Here is a 20,008-nt window from a genome sequence, read left to right on the forward strand (position 1 = left end):
GTGAATTGCTTTCAGGAACAATATACAGACACTTTTCACGATCTGTTTGGAAGCCGGCTGCCGGCTAGTTCAGCTCGCGAGATTGTCTGCTGCGATCACTAGATATTTGCGGGCTGCAGCCTTGAGAATTTTTTTCCTGTATCACTTGACAGGAAGATTCCAACGTCCGATAGCGCAGCAACGTGTCACAGTGAAGTTTGCATACTCCAAAGGAAGCATCGCAGGACCGCCGAGGTAGTCAGATTACGAAAACAAGAGTGAAGGATTCCAAGTTCACGGTCCGCTACGACGATTCCCCGTCTCCTACGTGTCTGTGTACTTCCCGATCGTGGACGTCAAGATTAGATTAGGAAATACCGGCGAGGGAGAGTGCGTGTGGTATCAACCTCAGCAAAGGCCCCAAACAGCCTCTAAGACAAACAAGAGAGGGAGCCCGTCCTGTTGCACGAACTTGCTCAACAGGAAATTTGAACTTTGTGAAACAGAATCAGTCCGACCTTGTGCTTCGAACTGTCATCATGTCGAAAATTCAGTGTGAGTCCTCAACTGTGCATTTTATTTCTTCTTCTTCTTTCTTTCTTTTCCTAACTACAATAGAAGGTGGCGGGAATTCTCACACTACTCGTTTTTCTCGAAAGCGTGGTTCTTACGAAGCAGGAAAAAATTATTCGCCTTGGGTATTCAATGCTCGAGCAAGCGTACTGGGTGCACATGTAAGCAAAGCAGTCGGACGAGTGCAGCGCTCTCTGCTTTAATTGATGCCGTTGCGGTGTCTTTTCAGGTGGGCCCGTCGTCGACATCCTCGGAGATGAGATGACCAGGTAATTAAAATAATATCTAGAATTGCTGAAGCAGGACAGCAAGATTTGAATGCTTTTCCTTTTTATCCTCCGGTCCTTTTCCGTGAAGAAAAGCTGTAAGCTTTTTTTGATATTTCATATTCCTGTCTGTGCGATGTGTCATGATTGCATGATCTGCAGTTTGTCGTCTGCTAGTAGCACCTGGAATGTGGCCAATATTTTGCAAGATATTGCGACGTCTGGTGTTGTTCTAATGTATTTCGAAACTTTTATTTCGTTTTTCTTTTGCTAAAGGAAGTTTGACCACAACAAGCTAACGTTTTTTTCCTGCAAAAAAGGCAGTTGTTGATGTAGCCGTTTCACAGCAGTTATATATTTTTACAATGTTTCTGGAGCACTTCAGTCACCTGGTATTGGGCATATAACGTGTTAAAAGACCACAAATCTGCCCCGTTGAAGTTATGCATTACTTCTTTATTACTGTTTTATATTTATCCCCTTAACTAGGTTTCTTTTTCCCTGTTTGGTTGCTAGAATATTTCGTTGAAGTTTCCAGAGCAGTCCCCTTTCCAGGCATTTCTTTCTGCCGTTTTCTTGAAGTTGAAATTTAAAATGCAGAATAGAAAAAAGAGGTAACATGTTACGCACAAAAGGTTCCTCGACAAATGTTTTTTGAGTGCCTTGGAAACACTGTTACGGAAGCCAGCTTACCAGCCACAATCACAAACCTCTTGACCGATAGCATTTCACCTTGGAAAAAAGAAGTTTGCCCACCTTCTCTTGTTAGTCGTCACACAGTCGCAGTATCTATCCAATGCTCCTATTGTATGCCGGCCAGACCGGAAAAGACCTTTGAAACTTTAGAGGGATGGCTGATAAGGACACTTTATCTTACTTATTTACACACCGAAGCCCTCGAAAAGAGGTATCTTGGCACGGTTTATACTCTCATTGTTTGATTTCGGAATGGATACTGTGTGATAGCGCAGATGAAAAAAAAATTGGTTTGTTGTTGCAGTAGAGAACACTAGACTGCGCCCAGGGACTTCCTTACCAGAGACACTAACAAGGAAGAAAATTAGAAGGAACCTCATCCTTGAGAACATGAGGCAATTATGATTACAGCATGATGGGTTTTCTGCCATCAGTAGTAGAGGAGGAGACTTTCAGTGGACGAGGGTTTTGAAGGGGTACAGGGTGTTACGTAGGAATTTTTATTGATTGTCTAAAGGAGGAAGTACCTTGCAAGGCAACAGCATATTTCACTTCCTAGTTTTTTTATTTGAAAAGGTGGGAGGTGAACTGTGGGATTACTCGGCTGAAAATTCCAAGCCAAATGCTAATTTGATGGGGTTCTAATGGAGGCATTTTGGTCAATTGCAACCTTTGGCCAATCTTGTGACTGCAACGCACAATCCTGATAGCATATTTGCGTGAACAACATATTGTTTACTTTTATGTTACAGAAGAACAGATGTTATACATCCTACAACTATTTTTCAGCTTAAGAAGAAAGGATTATAGCATAAATGGAATGCCAATTTAAAATAAGATAACTTTCTAAAACCTGATTTATGTATTTTCATATGCCAACCTGTCTGCCAGTAGTTCTTCCTACATAATAGCTTTGCTGAGTACAGCAGCAAGTCTCTGCAAGACCAGCATGCAATACTCTGAGTGTTTTACTTCAATAAATTCAGGGTGATATGGGACGACATCAAGCAGAAGCTGATCTTCCCCTTCCTGGATGTTCAGCTTCACACGTTCGACCTGGGCATCGAGAACAGGGACAAGACGAACGACCAAGGTGAATGCATAATTTTGAACGTTTACATCACAGCATGACTTTCGTTTAAACACAGAGTAGAATTTCAACACGGAACACAGTTTAAACAGGGCAGAGGTAAAAGCGATTGAAGTGGAAAAAAAGAAAAACATGCATGCAGTAATGTGCCTTATTTACGGTAACATGTGTACAACGTCAAAATGCAAATACATTTTGCCCAACATCATGGTAAACGAGGCTCTCTGTATTTATTTATTTATTTATTTACCCTCAGGGCTACAGCATTAAAGAGGGGAGGGGCTTGAAACAAAGCAGGAACAATGTGGAATACACTTAAAAAAAAAAAAAAACACAACAAACCAAAAACACGAGCATAGATAGTATCACTGGTGGACAATCAGATTAGTATTTATTGTTCTCATCACTAAACAGTCCGCCCGTCGAGTTTTATTTGATAATAGTTTCTCAAAGAATTGTCAATATGAACTGATAGCTGAAAGAGAACAGCAGAGGTGTTCGGGTCAGTGAAATGAGATGGTGTGGGAATATTCAGCTGTATTTCGACGAATGATATGTGGCTGTGACATTACCCTGAGTCCGGGGTGAAGAGAGACCGGATGACATGAACAATGGATAGGGTGTTCATGTTGTCTGGTCCCTCTTTGCCACGGAATCATGGTGATGTCAGTAACATAGTTTATCTCAGCTTGCTTGTATTTTTCCCCCGTGCTGTACATAAATCGTATATTTGAGCGTGCAAGGCTTGCAAACTTTGGGAGAGTGTTAGTCAGACTACCCCAACATTTGGTGCTCCAGTAAAAAGAGACACCCCCCCTTTATCTGGACGTTCCCGTCACCATATCCATTCTAGTCACCGTCGACTGTGCCCACGCCATCCAGAAATACAACGTGGGCATCAAGTGCGCCACCATCACGCCCGACGAGAAGCGAGTGGAGGAGTTCCACCTGAAGCAGATGTGGCGTTCGCCCAACGGAACGATCCGTAACATCCTCGGGGGCACGGTCTTCCGGGAGGCCATCATCTGCAAGAATGTTCCGCGCCTGGTCACCGGCTGGTCGAAGCCCATCATCATCGGCCGTCACGCCTTCGGAGACCAGTACAAGGCGACGGACTTCGTGGTACCGGGACCCGGTACGCTGGAGCTGAAGTACACCCCGAAGGCCGGGGGTTCTCCGCTGAACTTCACCGTGTACGAGTTCGATGGTTGCGGCGGTGTTGCGTTGGCGATGTACAACACAGATAAGGTATGCTTTGATTTCTGATTCCATTTAGTAAGCTGTCAGTTTGTTAATTTGAGTAATATGTTTTTTTTTTTGCAGTCTATCACGGACTTTGCTCATAGTTCATTCCAGTTTGCGCTCCAAAGAGTTTACCCCCTTTACCTCAGGTGAGAGATACAGTAGTGTTTTTTTTTTTTTTTAATGTAAATAATACAATAGGAATTTTTTTGCGTGATATACATAGGGAGTGACCTATTCTGGTTTAACCCGATTTCTCCCTGAATTGCATTCACTGTGAAATCCTCAAGTGACGTTTCCACTGACAAACAAAGGTCGCCACATGTAAGAATGGGTAACTTGCGTTCCAGGACGTACACCCATGTGTGTGAGCACTGTCTATGCCTTCGGGGATGTTAGACCACCCATAAAATAAATAAGATTAGGAAAGAACTTAATAGATGAGAAGAAAAAAAAAGCACCTCATAACACCCAAAGGCACAATTATCCCCCAATTTCCCCCCGAATTAAAGACTTAAACATAGAGCCAGATTCCCCCCCCCCCCCCCCTGAACTTGAGAAAGGCAATGAATTTGTAGGCGCTTTTGTAGGCTGTAGGCTTTTGTAGACTTGTAGGCTAAGGCGCTTTGTATGTATTTGTCCCTTCTATGTTGTTCCAGCCTCAGAACATCAGTTCTCTCTTGAGAAAGGCATTTCACCCGAAAAAGTCACTCCCTAAATATACATGTTCTTCTTTTTTTTTTTCTACATACTTCTTGCACACATCTTTCATGTTTTTTTTTTAGTACCAAGAACACAATTCTCAAGAAATACGACGGGAGGTTCAAGGACATCTTCCAGGAGATATACGAAAAGTACGTTCTGATGTCATCTGACGCGTTGGAGCCAGTTCGCATCGAGCCAACATGACTTGCGTTTCTGTCTGCAGGGAATACAAGGCACAGTTTGAGGCGAAGGGAATATGGTACGAACATCGCCTCATCGACGACATGGTGGCTCAGGCTATGAAGTCTTCCGGAGGATTTGTCTGGGCTTGCAAGAACTACGACGGGGACGTGCAGTCTGACGCTGTAGCTCAAGGTTGCCTTTCACACTTATTCTCGAAAGAAGGCTACATAGTAGGGCTTCTTAAGTACAAGCAAAAACTATCTGATTTTGGTCTCATGTTCTACCATACCAGGGTAGTAATGTCATTACTGTAATGAAATTACAGTAATCAATTACTTTTCCTGGTAATTTATAATGTAATGCATTACTTTTCGTATTATGTAATTTGTAATGTAATTTAATTACATTTTGGCAGTAATTTTAATGACATTAGTTTATCGACTGTGTGTTCCGTGCTGGCACTTGGCAGAAAGAGAGTTGCCGACTGGTGAGTTAAAAGAATTCCAACGGCCACTATAAACGGTGACTCACTCAATGGGCACAGAATAAAATGTGTCTTCTTTTTACAACGTAGTGTTGTCTGACAACGAATTTCCACATCCTCAATATCATTACGATTAAACTCGCAGTAATGAGTCTGTAATGTCATTACTTTTTCGTAGTAATTGTAATGTAATTTCATTACATTTCAATTGCAGTAATGAGTAATATAATTTAATTTAATTCTAACTGGAGTAATGTAATTTAATTACATTTTAGAAGTAATTTACCCAGGTATGCTGAAGTTCTAACCATTCTTTTAGAGCAGTTTTGTTTTATCCTCATATAAATCTACAATTTAGATTGATGTCACTAACTAAATGCAAGTACTAACTGATACCAAGTACTTTTGCCATTCGTTAGGCTACGGGTCGCTGGGCATGATGACCAGCGTGCTGCTGTGCCCTGATGGGAAAACAATAGAAGCTGAAGCTGCCCACGGTACAGTGACTCGCCACTATAGACTTCACCAGAAGGGTCAAGAGACATCCACAAACTCTGTCGGTATGTACTCGTACCCTATGATACACCGGTACCAGTACCTCGCGTAAAAGTGGTGTCATCCTTTTTTTTAGCCTCCATTTTTGCCTGGACCCGTGGCTTGCTTCACCGTGCCAAATTGGACGAGAACAACGAACTGGCAAAGTTCGCTGATGCCCTGGAAAAAGTCTGCGTTGAGACGATCGAAGCCGGGTTCATGACGAAAGATCTGGCAATTTGCGTCAAGGGTGACACAAAGTACTGTCATAGTTTTATTTTCAATTCATTGGAGCCCATTTGTAGAGATGTGTGAGGTAACTTGTTGCTACACAGGGTGCACCACTGTCAAAATTTTTGAGCCAAACTGTTTGAACCAGAACCGAAATTGGAGTTAGGCTATGCAGAAAGAATGAATGGATGGCTGTTAGTTAGCAAGATTACGAAGCAGTCAACTTTGATGTTAATGTCAGTAACTTCCTGTTTCTGCGCTGCCGAGCAATCAAATAATCGGGGGGGGGGGGGGGGGGAAACTCATTAAATGCAAGCAGTACTGGTTGCCTTCACAATGCCTTCGAGCAGCAACATGACTAAGAACTGGTAATTTAATCGTTACGGAGTTCATGGAGTTACCCATAACTGAAATAACTCTACAAATGGCCTCCACTGTATTAGGTTCTTTATTCTGATGTGTATCTAACCCCTTTTTCTTGTTTTTCAGTGTTGAGCGCAGCAGCTACTTAAACACATTTGAGTTCTTGGACAAGGTGGCCGAGAACTTGAGGAAGAAACTCGGAAAGTGACTATACGATTGCAAGCTATGACCTCTGCAAGAGCACGCAACCGTACTGCTGCCTTTTATTCACAAACTCTCGAGGAATATTTCTTTTTTGCCAGGGGTTTACAAACTTGGCATTTTGGTATGGGATGTCTGTTTATATACTTGTTGATTTTATTAAAAAAGAGTGAAGTAAACCCAATGAAATGATTGTTTGCAATGAGCTTCTATGTGTGCTTGGCAAATTGTTGGTTCATTTGGGCAGGGTTTACAGTAATTCAGCCACTGCAAATTTCAGTGAGAGGAAGCTGGAAATTCCAGTAGGGAGGGTCTGATATACAATCCAAAAATGTGCAGCTAACAGATCATGGTTTTTGGACATCATTTTCTCTCATATTGTATTGTTTTAATTGCAGAGTGCTTGATGGTAGTTTCCTTACATTGGATTGCACAGACATTTTTCATTTATAAATAGTTATGTCAGTTGCGTACATGTGAAGAAAAAAGGTAGAGGTAACCACAGACGAACAGGATGAAACAAGGAAATGAATATAGAACGGAGGTGGTGAGCCTGAAAGATTCGTGAGTGTACCGCGAGAAAGAATTTAAAAAAAAATTAATTGCCTTGGGGCTCCTTCGGTGCACGACTTTGCCTTCTGTCTTTATTCCTCCTTCCGCCATTGACAGGACTCAACACTCGCAAGTAAGACCGTGAATCTCGTTTCGACTTTTATATCGTCCATAGACGAACGGGCGCTCGTGGTCTGGCAACAATGGACGGCGGGGAAGGGGAACGGAAGGAAAATGGTTTGTGTTTACGTCGTTTACGTATTCAATCGATGCAGCTTCTAAGAAAGTTCATTTAGTTATTTCTGTAGCAATATTTTCATGCATGTTGGTATGTAACCGTTCAAGGAGCTACAAAGCATTTTGAAATGATGCGCTCCGCTGCATGAGCGTAAGTATAGCAGAAGACGACGAGAAAAATATGTCTAGCTTTTGTGTACACTGGATTGTGAGGAGCTTAACAATAAAATAGCTGCAAAAAGTCGATAATTTTCAATACGAAAAGTTAAACGCGTAAGCTAATAACGGAGCCACATTTCATTGTGTGAAAGGAAGTTGAGAGTGGCAGCTTTAGCGAGCGGTTTGTATGTAATCATTGGGCGAGCAAATCACAAGCATTACTTACAATGGTTAAGGTATTCGGACACAACTCGGTTGGGTACGCGTCTGTCATTGATATTTTACTTGCCCTGTGTTTTATGTGGTACCGTCTTTGTCATTGATGTGCTCGCTTGTAGTGCCAAATTACTGCCACATACGGCAAAGTGGACACTTAGCATCACAATGAAGCACCAAAACACAGTAGTACTGTTCTCTGAAGTAAACATGTACCGATCTTTTCGCCGCAGTAGAGGAGTTGGTAAAGCCATGAAGGGCAAAGGCAAGGGTTCCGGTTCCAGCTCCTCCTCGTCAGCCTCGGAAGAATGTCCGCTGCAGTTTCCGGACGTGAGTCCACTGGACCACACGACTGTATGCCCTCGCTACACGGCAGTCACACAGGGCGATACAGCGTTGACCCTTGATGACGTAGATACCTTACAGCTGGAATTGGAGACCCTACTGGTCTCTGTCTGCGGACGTAAACGACAGCTAGCGCACGAGACGCAAGTTCTCGTCTCCTGGCAAGAGAAAAAGATTCCGCTGCCGACGTGCACACCTGGAAAACGACAGAGGCCGTCAGACGGAAAGCCTGGGTCCAAGAAGTTCAAAGATGGCGGGAAAGTACGTTCCTTGCATTTTGTTGGTCACACACAGTGGCGGATCCAAGGGGGGGGGGGGGGGGGGCGATCGCCCCCCCCCCCAAAAAAAAACGTCAGTTTATACATTGGATTTCCCTCTACGCGCTCCGACAAAGAAACCGCCCCCCGCCCCCCACAAACCGAGGGTCTGGATCTGGTCACACATAGGAGTTAAACAAAAAAATAGACGCATTTAAAAAAGCTAGGTGGTAATAACTTTTCTACCACCCGAACAGGTATTCACAGGGGGGCGTCCGCCACGGAAACACATTGGCACGCCGGCGTCTGCACCCCACCACGAGGAGGGGCAGGCAACACCCCAGACTGCACCGCGCAACGATGCGCCCAATCGATTCTGGGCGTCCCTGGAACCGTACTGCGCCGAGATAACGCAGGACGATCTTCGCATGCTGGAAGAGCTGATCCACAGTCGCGAAGATGATGCAGAGTATTACCGTATCCCTGCGCTTGGGAGGCACTATGCACACAGGTGGGCGCAGGAGGACCTCTTGGAAGAGCAGAACGAGGGTGCAAAGGCTACCGCCGCGGGAGATGCGACAGAGACAAAGCCTTCGCGGAGGACGGTGCAGGACAGCAAGGTGTGTGTGCACGCGCAGTCTGACGTGCGGTGTTGGTGTGTGCCAACTCAGTGTTTTGATATTGTAGGAGGCAGACAGGATGCTGAAGGGTGCAACGAAGGAGTTGGAGCATACGGACACTTGCCCGCTGGGACCCCTAACTCAGAGGCTGGTCTCCTGCTTAGTAGAAGAAAATCTCATGTGCTCCGTCGAAGATGCCGACGTAGGGGGCGCTGCACCCTTAGCAGTCGCAGGAGCGGCCCAGCTGGAACGACGAGTTCGCAGAGAACTGCAGGAGCAGGGACTGCTGGAAGAGGCATCCGCAGTAGACAGTTCAGATGACCAGGTATGCAATTACTTAGTAGTAGCCCGAAGATGTTTTTTTTTTCCTGCGACTGGTGTTCACAAATCCTACGCGTTACCCATACGTGATAGACACTCGAGAGTTAGAATGTAATTTAGTAATCCATCCTTGGTATTATTGTCCATTACGCGTTGCAGGTTCTAGCTGAACTCCGGAGATGTCAGGCCGAGCTGCGTGCGCTGAGCGCTCACAACAGCACTCAGCTGGCAACATTGTTGAAGCGTGCGCGTGACCGGCTCCAGGAACAGGAGCTCCGGAAAAAGCTTCGCATTGTGGACAACGAGGTCCTCGACGTCTTCCGCAGGATCTCCTCGACTCGACAGAGGAAGAAAAGCCCCACCAAGAAGGACCGCGAACAAGCCCTGCGTGCTCTACGTGATCGGCAGGCGCTCGTGAGGCAGGTTGACCGCCTGTCAGCAGGAGGGGCAAAACATTGATGTTTCCTGTTTTTACGATATATGTATTTAACGGTAATGTAATAACACAAAAAATATTTGTGTTGTTGTGACTGTGTGGGTTTTGAGAATTGATTGTGGTGCAGGCTCATCGTGTGAAAGGAATAAATTGAGAACAAACGCTCTTGTGATGAAAAATCTATGTTTTGTGACATATGTTGAAAACACGTGCGTCAGTACACTGGCCCTTGCTCTGTGAAAGCCCACCATCTGCTCAAGGCATGAAAATTTCCTTCTTTGCAAAGTAACAACATCCCTTGTTGCGCTTCTCTGGAAAAATCCTTATTCCCCCGTAAATTAACAACTGTGAACATTCCAGCCTTTTTTGGTCACCGAAATTGCCACGATGAATGTGCTACGGTAAGATAACAGGTAGCAGACGATATGCATGACGTCATATTTCGGAATGGAATGTGGCGCCCTCGCAGGAGAGAAAACTGGAAGCGGAGAGAGAGTCATGAATCATCCGGACTTACCGGAGACACCGGAGCAAGCCGGCGGACGGAGTTTCCAGTGTAGTCGAAGCGTAGCAAGATGGCGGGAACAAGACAGTCTTTACTCTTGTCCGATGATCAAAAAGACGACCTTGCGACACGAATCCCAACCGTAAGTACTTTTGCTTGTTTGGAATGCTTGATTTGGTTGACTGTTAACGGACAACAGTTCAGTCTTGTTTCTCCTTGTGGTCCACGTAACATGTTCCGGTGCTTTCAAGCATTCGCGGGTTATAAAAACGTCAAGTGGGGCCAATACGTGTTCCGCGAAAGTATGCTCGGAATTTTATCTCGTTCTGTTTTGACCTCTGGCTTGCGAAATTGAACTCTCGCAACGTTTTTCCTACAAACTATTGAGAAACAGTATAAGTTTGAACAGCCTCATAACGATGTAATAAACTAGTTTTCTGAGAATTTGCAGAAGACCGTACAGATTTGGCACCGAGGTTGAATCACGTGCGGCAACACGTATCTAGTTTGACACCGCGAGCAACTAGCATCCTTTCATAGCACCTGCTAATTCTTCCTCTATTTTCGTCTCGCTCCTGAACTTCACGCACTTTAATTGCTTTAATAAGCAGCATGAAACTCTCAGCATCATAAAGTAGGCCGGTTGTATAATTGCAAGAATGTAGAACACAGCTTTCCTGTGACAGTGCGAGTTGAATCAGAAACAGACGTGAAGATTCCGCTAAATGGGACACCTCAATTCCGGATGCGTAAGAGCTGGCTAATGATTCACACATGATAGATCATCATCGTTTTTTTTGAGCCGCCCACGCGCAAAGTTCTCTTTCGTAGTATATTTCAAGAGGCGCGGTGTTGCCCCGAGGTCATTTGCATGAGTGTACACTTGTGGCTTTATCGACGGCTTTTACAACGCCCTTTTGAAAAAGAGGGTGCATTAGATAGTGACATTGTTTATCGAGGCAAGTTGCGCAACACTATACGCTGGCGACATGTACAGCAGAGAGGGCGACGACAACAGGCGCGGCAAGAACGAAAAAAAAAGAAAGAAAGAAAAAAAGACGACCTAAAAACAACAGCCGCACGCGTTGGGTGCCGTACGGTGGGGTCGGCCGCAGGTTTCAGCAGGAGGGAAGCGGATATGCACTGTTGCGTTTTCTTTTTTTTTTGCCTTCAGGGAATATCAGTATGCGACAGCATGATTTGTTACGGCTGTATTTCGACCTCGCAAGGTGTTTCTCTTCCCCTATCTAGAGGAGAGAGAAGAATCAACATGAAAAATCACAGAATCAGCTTGTTATCCAGACCAGTATTTTCTGCCATAGCTTCACAAAACAAGGCATTAAAAATATCGCATGAATAATGCAAGAGTTTGAAAGTTTTGTTCAGAGCAAATTCTGTACTTAGGCAGTAAGCGCCATAATTTGTCTCACGTGGGATCGAAGCCCCAGTGTTTATTGCTTACTTCACGAAAAAACATCAAGTACCTCGCACATAGCACGTTGAGCGTGCATAATAAACATATACTTCCACGCTCGCATTCAAGCACTTCCAGACTATGATGGTGTAAGCAAAACGTGAGCAAGGTGTAAAATTACTGTAGCAAGATAACATTGTCATGTGATAGTGCCAGCTACAAAGACCTAAAAGGCTATGTGCGGGGCTACAATCCAGGTACAATCGGTGAGTCATATGGTAAGGTATTGAGTGGCAGTTGTACGATGCGATAAAAATGCAGATAGTCACAGCCATAGATTGTGTAGGAATGTTGGTTATCACAATGCTTGTTCGAGCAGTGGAAGGGGTGACAAACTGTCATCAGTTTGCCTGCAATAGTTTGTCATTGAAGAAGTGCTACAAGATTTGTGTTGTTTGATGTTATAATCCAGATATTTCTCACATTATTTCTTCGTAAGCCTGGTATTTCACTAATTTTTATTTTATTCTGCGAAACATATTCTGCATGTCACAGCCCATTTTTATATGTAAATGAAAAGCTTCCCAATAACAATAGAGACAACGGCTCTTAAATGTAAGCAAAACCCTCTTATTGAAGAAGCAGTATCGTAAAAACATAGAGTAGCTGCACACAATATAATTTAAATTTGTTTCGCAGCAATAGATTTTCTGCTTTGTAAGTGTTAGATCAATTCAAATTTTGTGATTCTGTCATATAGCACTCCTTCAAAGACCACTCCTATGGTCTTTGATAATGCCTTCGAACATGGAAATTCTCTTAGTCTTCAATGAAAAGTGGATTGTTCTGGGACGAGGAAGTGCCTGACAGGGTTTCCACTGCAGGATATGGTGGATTTCCTGTTTCCACAAACAATCTTGACGCAAACTCTGCAGTGGGTGTGTCAATGTCGGATCTGTCAAAGTGCAGCTTGACACAGAAGGGACAATGACACTTCATGAGGCTATGAAGAATTTCAGAGAATTTGGAAGCTTCAATAGAAGCTACTTTTGAGGAACTGAATGTTTAGCGAATATCTGCCAAAGGACGGTTAATTCAAATTGTTTCGACAGCTAACAAACATGTTGTGGTGCTGGCAGTTGTACATAGTGCGGTGTGCTATTGTCCTAAGACGTGTGGCGTGATATACACACCTTACAAGATGGATATACTGGGGACCGGAGTTGTGTACGACGAACACGTGTAGATACTTTTTCATGCTCTTCACCTTGTTCTTTTATTGTTATTTTTTCTATTGTATTAGTGTACTAAAGTATTATTTCCTCAAATGAACTTTTTCTAACCTTATTAATATGTACTTTTTATTACTTCATTATTAATTAAATGTTAATGAGTAATAATAGGTTAAGTATTAAATATTGGTAAGTAATTAATAAGTACTAATAAACTTTTTCTAACCGTATTAGTAAGTGTATAAATACTCACGTTCTGTCAGTGAGAGGTATGCTTTTATCATCATCTATCCCTGCAAGACTAGTGCAGTTTCTATTTGTCAATCTCTGCTTGATATTTGTAAGCTTTGCAGTTCACAAAAGCCACGATCATGCCCAGTACCCCTTTAGATTTGCAAACATCCAGAAATTAACAAAGTTGAGGCTAGCACACGGACAGTCAGACACTAGCTGTCTAACAATAACAACATCCAAGTATTGATCTAGTAATGCAGACGTCGAAAAAGCCTGGCACTGGCGGAACTTGAACGTGCACCTGTATTGAATTCTGCACCACCAGTGCACTACCAATTGCACACAGTGATGTAATCAGCAGCGCGCCTGAGTGGTACTCTAGAGTCGAGCTTTATGCTGTCGTAAGGGTCACATTCCACCCTCCCGTCAATTTTTTTTTCCAGGGGCTGCAGAACATAGTTATAGTTGAGACTATTTTAAAGGAAATCTAAATTGACGAAATTTAGTCTAAATTACGACCATAATTAAGCTGTCAAACAAGCTGAAAAATCTTTTTTTTTTCTTTCTAAGCGTAATGTACCGAAAGATCGCATTTTTGATGGCTTGTTACATTCACAAAGTTAACGTAAGAGAGTACAACAGACGCCTTCTGTTCATTTTATTAAGAGCGGGAAAGGCAACACAAAGGTTGCGCTTTTGCCTGAGGAATTCGCTTGCTGTGCCGCGCCCTCTGCCAAGCCAGCCGAGACTTGGATAACCTCTCCCCAAGCCCATAACCGACAACTCTTAAGCACCAGAATTTTTGTCTGCGCTGGGCCGCGGGTTCACAGCCCCTGGTCTAGAGGATGCGGACCCCTAGCCTTAATTGACTTTACACTAACATTGCTTTTCTTTTTTCTTGGGTACTACTCTGGTAATGACTGAACTGAGACATTTGAGGGGAACCCCGAAAATGCCTTCCTCTATGTTGACTGAGGCCTTTGGTTTTTGTATCGTCATTTTAATTGTAGGAAGTGATATGCTGCTCAACAGTAAATGTCCATTTAGTCGAAGTGCTATATTAGGCTCTACCTTATCTGATAAGGTTGTGTCGAGTTGCAGGTACATACTTGTTCAGAGCGCCATATGCTGCTCCCTCTTACGTCCTGGGTCAAAGGTTTTGTCCGTCGTAAGCCTCAGTGAAAATTGTAATAGGTGCACATTTTTATTGTCGTGCGGGACCGACAAGTGAGCTTTGCTTTTTTATTTTTTTTCATAATCACAAAGTAAGACTTCTAAAGACAATCTGAATTTCTGCTAATTGAAGTCCTACTTCTTTGTTGTTCAGGAAATATGAAGATTTTTGCCACACTAGTGGATTGGTGTTTCTGAATCCTTCAAAAACAGTGTTTCAAAAGGCCACATCAGGTTTATCTTTTTCTTCTTTTATATACATATGTCCAACGAACTGCTTCGTTTCTTAAGCAGAGATCTACTATACGTTGGGAGGAAGTTATCTCCTGCACGTCCGCTCTGTCCACAAAGCTAAGGATGCCAGATATCGGCTTAAGTGTGTGCATTACACCTCAGAGCGGCAACAGTGTTTGCTTGCATGCATCAAACTTTTGCCTGTACGCTGATCATTTTGTGAAAACTCACGCTGGAGACAACATACGCTTGGATCACATTTACGTGCTTTTAAACCCGAGACGAATTAAACCTAAGACTAAACGAATTGTTATTATTGTTATTGCTTTTTTTTTTTTAATCTTTTTGTAGCACAATGTGCACTGTACTAACAGCAATATGACATGTCAGATAATGTACTAGATAATTGATGTTGCCCTTTTTCATTTCATAGCTGGGTGAGAAAGGATCCTCGGGCTTCATTCAGCTGAGTGAACTCAAAGATGCCCTCGAAATTGTCGGCTGCAAGGTCCCCCAGTGGCAGGTCCGCAAGATGGTGGAAGACATGGAACAACGCAAGTCCCTCCGAGAGCCAGGGCGGATTGCCGTGGACGAATTCCAGAAGCTCTACTCCGACCTCAAGTCTAAAGAGGTGTCACTCACATTCAAGACTGTCATCTCCAAGAAAGATAACATCCAGACGTTGGGTGGAATGTCGGAGGCTTCGAGCGAGGGGACGACTCATTCCGTACGGCACGAGGAGCGTGCCGCTTTCTCCGACTGGATCAACCGGAACCTGGAGAACGATCCTGACTTGAAACACATCCTCCCCATTGCAATGCCAGGGGAGACTTTGTACGAGAAGGTCAAAGATGGCATCTTGCTCTGGTAAGGTTTTACGAAGGAAAAAACTCGCTTAAAGATAAAAATATTACGGAAGGACAAATTTGGGATGTTGAGTTAGGAAATTTTTTTTACGCTATCCAGGAAACTGAGATTTATGTTACTTGAATTATGTGTTTGTTATTATTAATTGGCATTACTCAGCTGCACGCATAAGTACATATGTGTGCATAAGTACAGGTGTCTAGGAACAGTGCTGTTCGTTGGATAGCAGCATTCCAAAATAATTAGTATTACTAAAGTATTATATAATGATTTAACATTTGTGCCAAGCTTTGCCTGAAATTTCTGGTGCAGCTGCCCTTTTTACCTTTTGTATGTACAGAGCTAAAATGGGAAAACACTAAAAGTTTACAGACAAAATTTTACTACACTACAAAATACTACAAACTATTACTACAATGAAAAAATGGCTAGGAAGCAAGCGAGCTGGTGAAGATGATGCATAATGTAAAAACCCCGAGACTAGGGAACACGAAGGGACAGACACAACACGAAGTCTCAAACTCAGCTGAAAATTTTACTTCACATACAAGAAATATATACATACAGAAGGGAAGGGAACACCAGTTGAGGACAAAAAAGAGAGACTTCGTATTGTTTCTGTCCCTTCGTGTTCCCTAGTCTCGGGGATTTTACATTATGTATTACTACAAGTTGGCCAGATCACCTTGAGACCTTCATAGCTCATATCCTCAAGAATTTTACGTTTTCAATCTAACCGAAAGATCACGAATTCCATTCCAATAACCTCAACGATCTTCTTGCAGTAAAATCATCAACCACTCCTGTCCAGAAACGATCGACGAGCGAGCGATCAACAAGCGCAACTTGACATTGTACACCAAGCACGAGAACCTGACGCTGGCCCTGAGCTCAGCCCAGGCCATCGGGTGCAACATCATCAACATCGACGCTCATGACCTTGCACGCGGAAAACCTCACCTTGTTCTCGGCCTGTTGTGGCAGATCATCAAGATTGGCCTCTTCAACCAGATCACTCTGCAGCACTGCCCAGGTCTCGTCCAGTTGCTGGAACCCGGAGAAGACATGGCTGACCTCATGAGGCTGTCGCCTGAGGCTATCCTCATGCGATGGGTCAACTACCACTTACAGCGTGCAGGCACACACAGACGGTGAGGTGTTACACCTGGTCTTGCTCAATTTTTGCTAAGTATTTTTGGTCTGGTTTGCTCTCGCAAAAAGGTTGACAAACTTCACTGGTGATGTGAAGGATTCGGAGATCTACACGCTGTTGCTGAAGCAGATAGCACCTCTCACATCTGGGGTGCACACAGAAGCTCTGCACGAGAGGGATCCACTGCACCGTGCCGAGATAATGCTCCAGCAGGCGGACAAGATCAACTGCCGCTCTTTCCTTGCACCTCCGGTATGGACTTCATCTTCATTTCATCAGACTTCTGCGCTGAAACCACTGGTTTATCCAGAACCGTAAGCACGCGGGTGGTGTTGCAAAAAAGTTAGGAGGGGTCAACATTACAGTTCCATTATAACAACTTTATTTTTTACATTGCCAACATGTGTCTAGTGCTGAAAGAACAAAGGGCCCCCTCACATTTTAAGTAAGTCCATAATTCGTGCGCACGTTTATGCAGGACGTTGTCGAAGGCGTGTACAAGCTCAACGTTGCCTTTGTTGCCAACCTGTTCAACAACCACCCCGCGTTGGACAAGCCCGAGGAACCCCTGGAGTTGGAAAACCTGGAGGAAACCCGGGAGGAAAAGACGTACCGCAACTGGATGAACAGTATGGGAGTGAAGCCCTACGTCAACTGGCTCTACAGCGACCTGGCAGACGGCCTCGTAATTTTTCAGGTAACTGGTCTTGTGAAGTGAATATTTAAATATCACGTGGCTCCGCTAAAAACTTGTCCTTGTGCGGGTTTTCTGGGACGTGTGTTTACTGCCATAGAAATTAAGCACTCCGTGTTTAGATGCAATTTTACAAACATTCATTCAATATCTAGCTCTAGTATATTGCATTCAGTAGTATATTGCGATTGCTTCAGCTATATATATATTTGTGTCATGAGCTTGCATGGGTAACTTCAGAAACAGCTACTTACAGTAGCACACTATACTGCCAACACTGTTAGACATCTCAGATCCGTACCTTATTTTCCCGCAGCTGTACGACGTGATCAAGCCCGGCCACGTGGATTGGAACAGGGTCCATCAGACGTTCACAAAGTTGAAGGCGTTCATGGAAAAGCTGGAGAACTGCAACTACGCTGTGGATTTGGGCAAGCAGTTAAAGTTCTCGCTGGTCGGAGTCGCGGGCCAGGACATTTCCGACGGCAATGCCACCCTTACGCTGGCTCTCGTCTGGCAGTTGATGCGCGCCTACACCCTGTCTGTTCTTGCGCAGCTGGCCGACACAGGTCATCCGATCATCGAGAAGGAAATTGTTGACTGGGCTAACGGCAAGGTAAGCTGTGTATCTACCGTAGGCGAAGGTGTGAAATGCCAGTTGCTGTGCAACGCAATGCAATGTAACGGCAATTTTTACTTCAAGCTGAGAGCAGCAGGCAAGCAGACTCAAATCAAGAGCTTCCAAGACCCATGCATCTGCGATGCACGGCCGGTGATAGACCTGGTAGACGCCATCAATCCGGGATGCATCAATTACAGCCAAGTCTTGCCCGGGGATACGCAGGTGAGCAAACATTGGCTTCTTTGTGCACTTCATTTATTTCTAGAGCCTGAAGTTTTGGGGTTTAACCCGATCCTCCCCCGAATTTGCACCCCGTATTGATTCCCCGGTTGCCTCTTTAGGGTGAAACCAGATATTTACCCGGCAAATTGCCGTCACTGAGACGTCTTTAGGAATGCAAACTAGCTCGTTTGGCAGCGAATGCAGTTACATCACCTTTTGTAACAGACCATTGCAGTTGGTTTTGGGTAGCTGAGCCGGATTTCTCCGCAAATTTAGCATACTGGAAGTTTTTTTTTTTCACCTGAATTTGCATGAATTTAGAGCACATGTTTATCTACCCGATTTTTACCCCCTGAATTTCGAAGAAAAAAATTATCCCGAAAACTTCAGGCTCTCTTTATTTCGTGTCTGCACACTATAATTAGGGCCTGACTTTTTCGGGTTTTATTTTTAGCCAAATTCGGGGGGTAAATATTGGGTGATATTTTTAATTTGAAAATTCGGGTGTATTTGGGTTAAATCCCGTTAAGGCATATTCTGTCGTCAGGAATTCGGGTGTATTCAGGTGATTTTTTTTTTGTTTAATAAAAATTTGTCTTAACATGGAACTAATGTTTAGCAATGTTATCAAACTTTATTTTAATACACGCTTACGAGTGTGCCACGCGACCCGGATGTTTTCAGGTAGATTCGGGTTAAACCGGAATTTTACAGATTTCGTTGGGGGGGGGGGGGGGTAAATATCGGGCGGATACGGGTTTAACCCTAAAAAGTCAGGCCCTAACGATAATATGCTGTCTGTCTCAGAATAGCAGTGCTCTTGACACCGTATCTTATTACTTACCTAAATTAAACCCATTTCAGGAGGAACGGCTAGACAATGCAAAGTACGCCATTTCAATGGCACGTAAGCTCGGAGCGCGCATCTACGCCCTGCCCGAAGACATAGCAGAAGGGAAACACAAAATGGTGATGACAGTCTTTGCTTGCCTCATGGCTCGAGATTACGTACCCAACATGGGCTCCAAGGAGAACGCCTCCGCGGAATGAACGAGAAGAGGCTCTCCGTCCCACGCGTTTTCGGCTGGATTCTGAGCAGAACGGGATCGGATACAATAGGTAATGGCGGGAGGCATTCGGGGGGGACCATATTTCCTCTTGGGACATTCTTCTTTTATTCCTTACGAGACTCTGCTCTTAATTAGAAAGGCATTCTTGTTTCTTTTTTTTTTTTTTTTTATCTACACAATTTACTTGCGGACGGTTGAGACGCTCGCGGAGGATGTGACTGCCGCACAATTTTTTTGCCCGTGAGAGGCACCACTTGAGGTTGCAGAAACCTTGCATGATTGCCCAATTATTTTTTATATAATTTATTTGAAGTCAAGACTTTTTTTTTTCTTTCAATCTTCCTGGTGCTGTCTGTCTTTGTCGCGGATGAGGATGAGAGGAAAACTCGAGCAAATGCGAGGTGCGCAACAATGAGAGATAATGTTTCTATATTTTACTCTTTTTTTTCTCTCTCTCTTTCTCGTTCATCTGTCCTAGTCGTACACATTCCAATAGCTCCGAAACGGAGCAGGGGTCCGTCTTTAGTATTTCACTTCACCTGGTGAGCATTATCTTTTTCTGATGTTTACGTCGTCGCGTCCAACGCTGAAGTGTTATTCCAGGAACCATGACAAGCGATTTTTCTAATGACCTTATACGCAAAAGATGTGTTGTATTATATTTTTCTACGCTTTTTGTACGTGAGCAGGGCTTTTCGCTCAGAAATGCACAAAGTGCTGAGGGTCCAGGGGAGAGGCTGTGTAACATAGGATATTTGTACATTCCATAAGAAAAATAAATTTGTGCTTTTTTTTGTTGCATGCCTGTTCAAGAAGTCTCGGAATGCCAGTATTCTTAGTGGTCAAGATGCTTCTGCAGTTTGATGCATGATGTTAACGTTTTTTCGGGGGTTCAGAA

The 20,008-nt window shown here is 43.9% G+C and overlaps 3 protein-coding genes across 6 annotated transcripts; all 3 read left to right on the forward strand.

Moving 5' to 3' along the window:
- Positions 1-57: 57 nt before the first annotated feature.
- Positions 58-6,744, forward strand: LOC135390842 (isocitrate dehydrogenase [NADP] cytoplasmic-like). 2 transcript variants are annotated; one of them, XM_064620782.1, is made up of 11 exons: positions 58-534; positions 639-713; positions 782-821; positions 2,501-2,607; positions 3,458-3,852; positions 3,928-3,995; positions 4,632-4,700; positions 4,775-4,926; positions 5,638-5,778; positions 5,850-6,012; positions 6,473-6,744. In XM_064620782.1, exons 1-11 carry the CDS (start codon positions 519-521, stop codon positions 6,552-6,554), a joined length of 1,308 nt encoding a protein of 435 aa, XP_064476852.1. In that variant the 5' UTR covers positions 58-518; the 3' UTR covers positions 6,555-6,744. The 2 variants fall into 2 exon arrangements, with proteins under 2 accessions (XP_064476852.1, XP_064476853.1); XM_064620783.1 differs by lacking the exon at positions 639-713 and having other exon boundaries at positions 59-534.
- A 505-nt stretch (positions 6,745-7,249) lies between these two features.
- LOC135390840 (transcriptional adapter 3-like) lies at positions 7,250-9,855 on the forward strand. 3 transcript variants are annotated; one of them, XM_064620781.1, is made up of 5 exons: positions 7,250-7,336; positions 7,945-8,317; positions 8,571-8,933; positions 9,001-9,258; positions 9,414-9,855. In XM_064620781.1, the coding sequence occupies exons 2-5, from the start codon at positions 7,964-7,966 to the stop codon at positions 9,711-9,713; spliced, it is 1,275 nt and encodes a 424-aa protein (XP_064476851.1). In that variant the 5' UTR covers positions 7,250-7,336; positions 7,945-7,963; the 3' UTR covers positions 9,714-9,855. The 3 variants fall into 3 exon arrangements, with proteins under 3 accessions (XP_064476851.1, XP_064476850.1, XP_064476849.1); XM_064620780.1 differs by lacking the exon at positions 7,250-7,336 and adding an exon at positions 7,343-7,487; XM_064620779.1 differs by lacking the exon at positions 7,250-7,336 and adding an exon at positions 7,529-7,754.
- Positions 9,856-10,194: 339 nt separating this feature from the next.
- On the forward strand, positions 10,195-19,911 carry LOC135390839 (plastin-2-like). Its single transcript, XM_064620778.1, has 8 exons — positions 10,195-10,337; positions 14,916-15,349; positions 16,135-16,500; positions 16,571-16,754; positions 16,981-17,199; positions 17,513-17,812; positions 17,900-18,040; positions 18,905-19,911. The coding sequence occupies exons 1-8, from the start codon at positions 10,266-10,268 to the stop codon at positions 19,088-19,090; spliced, it is 1,902 nt and encodes a 633-aa protein (XP_064476848.1). The 5' UTR covers positions 10,195-10,265; the 3' UTR covers positions 19,091-19,911.
- The last annotated feature ends 97 nt before the right edge of the window (positions 19,912-20,008 follow it).

The sequence above is a fragment of the Ornithodoros turicata genome, chromosome 4 (assembly GCF_037126465.1).
Source record: "Ornithodoros turicata isolate Travis chromosome 4, ASM3712646v1, whole genome shotgun sequence".
Taxonomy (NCBI): domain Eukaryota; kingdom Metazoa; phylum Arthropoda; class Arachnida; order Ixodida; family Argasidae; genus Ornithodoros; species Ornithodoros turicata.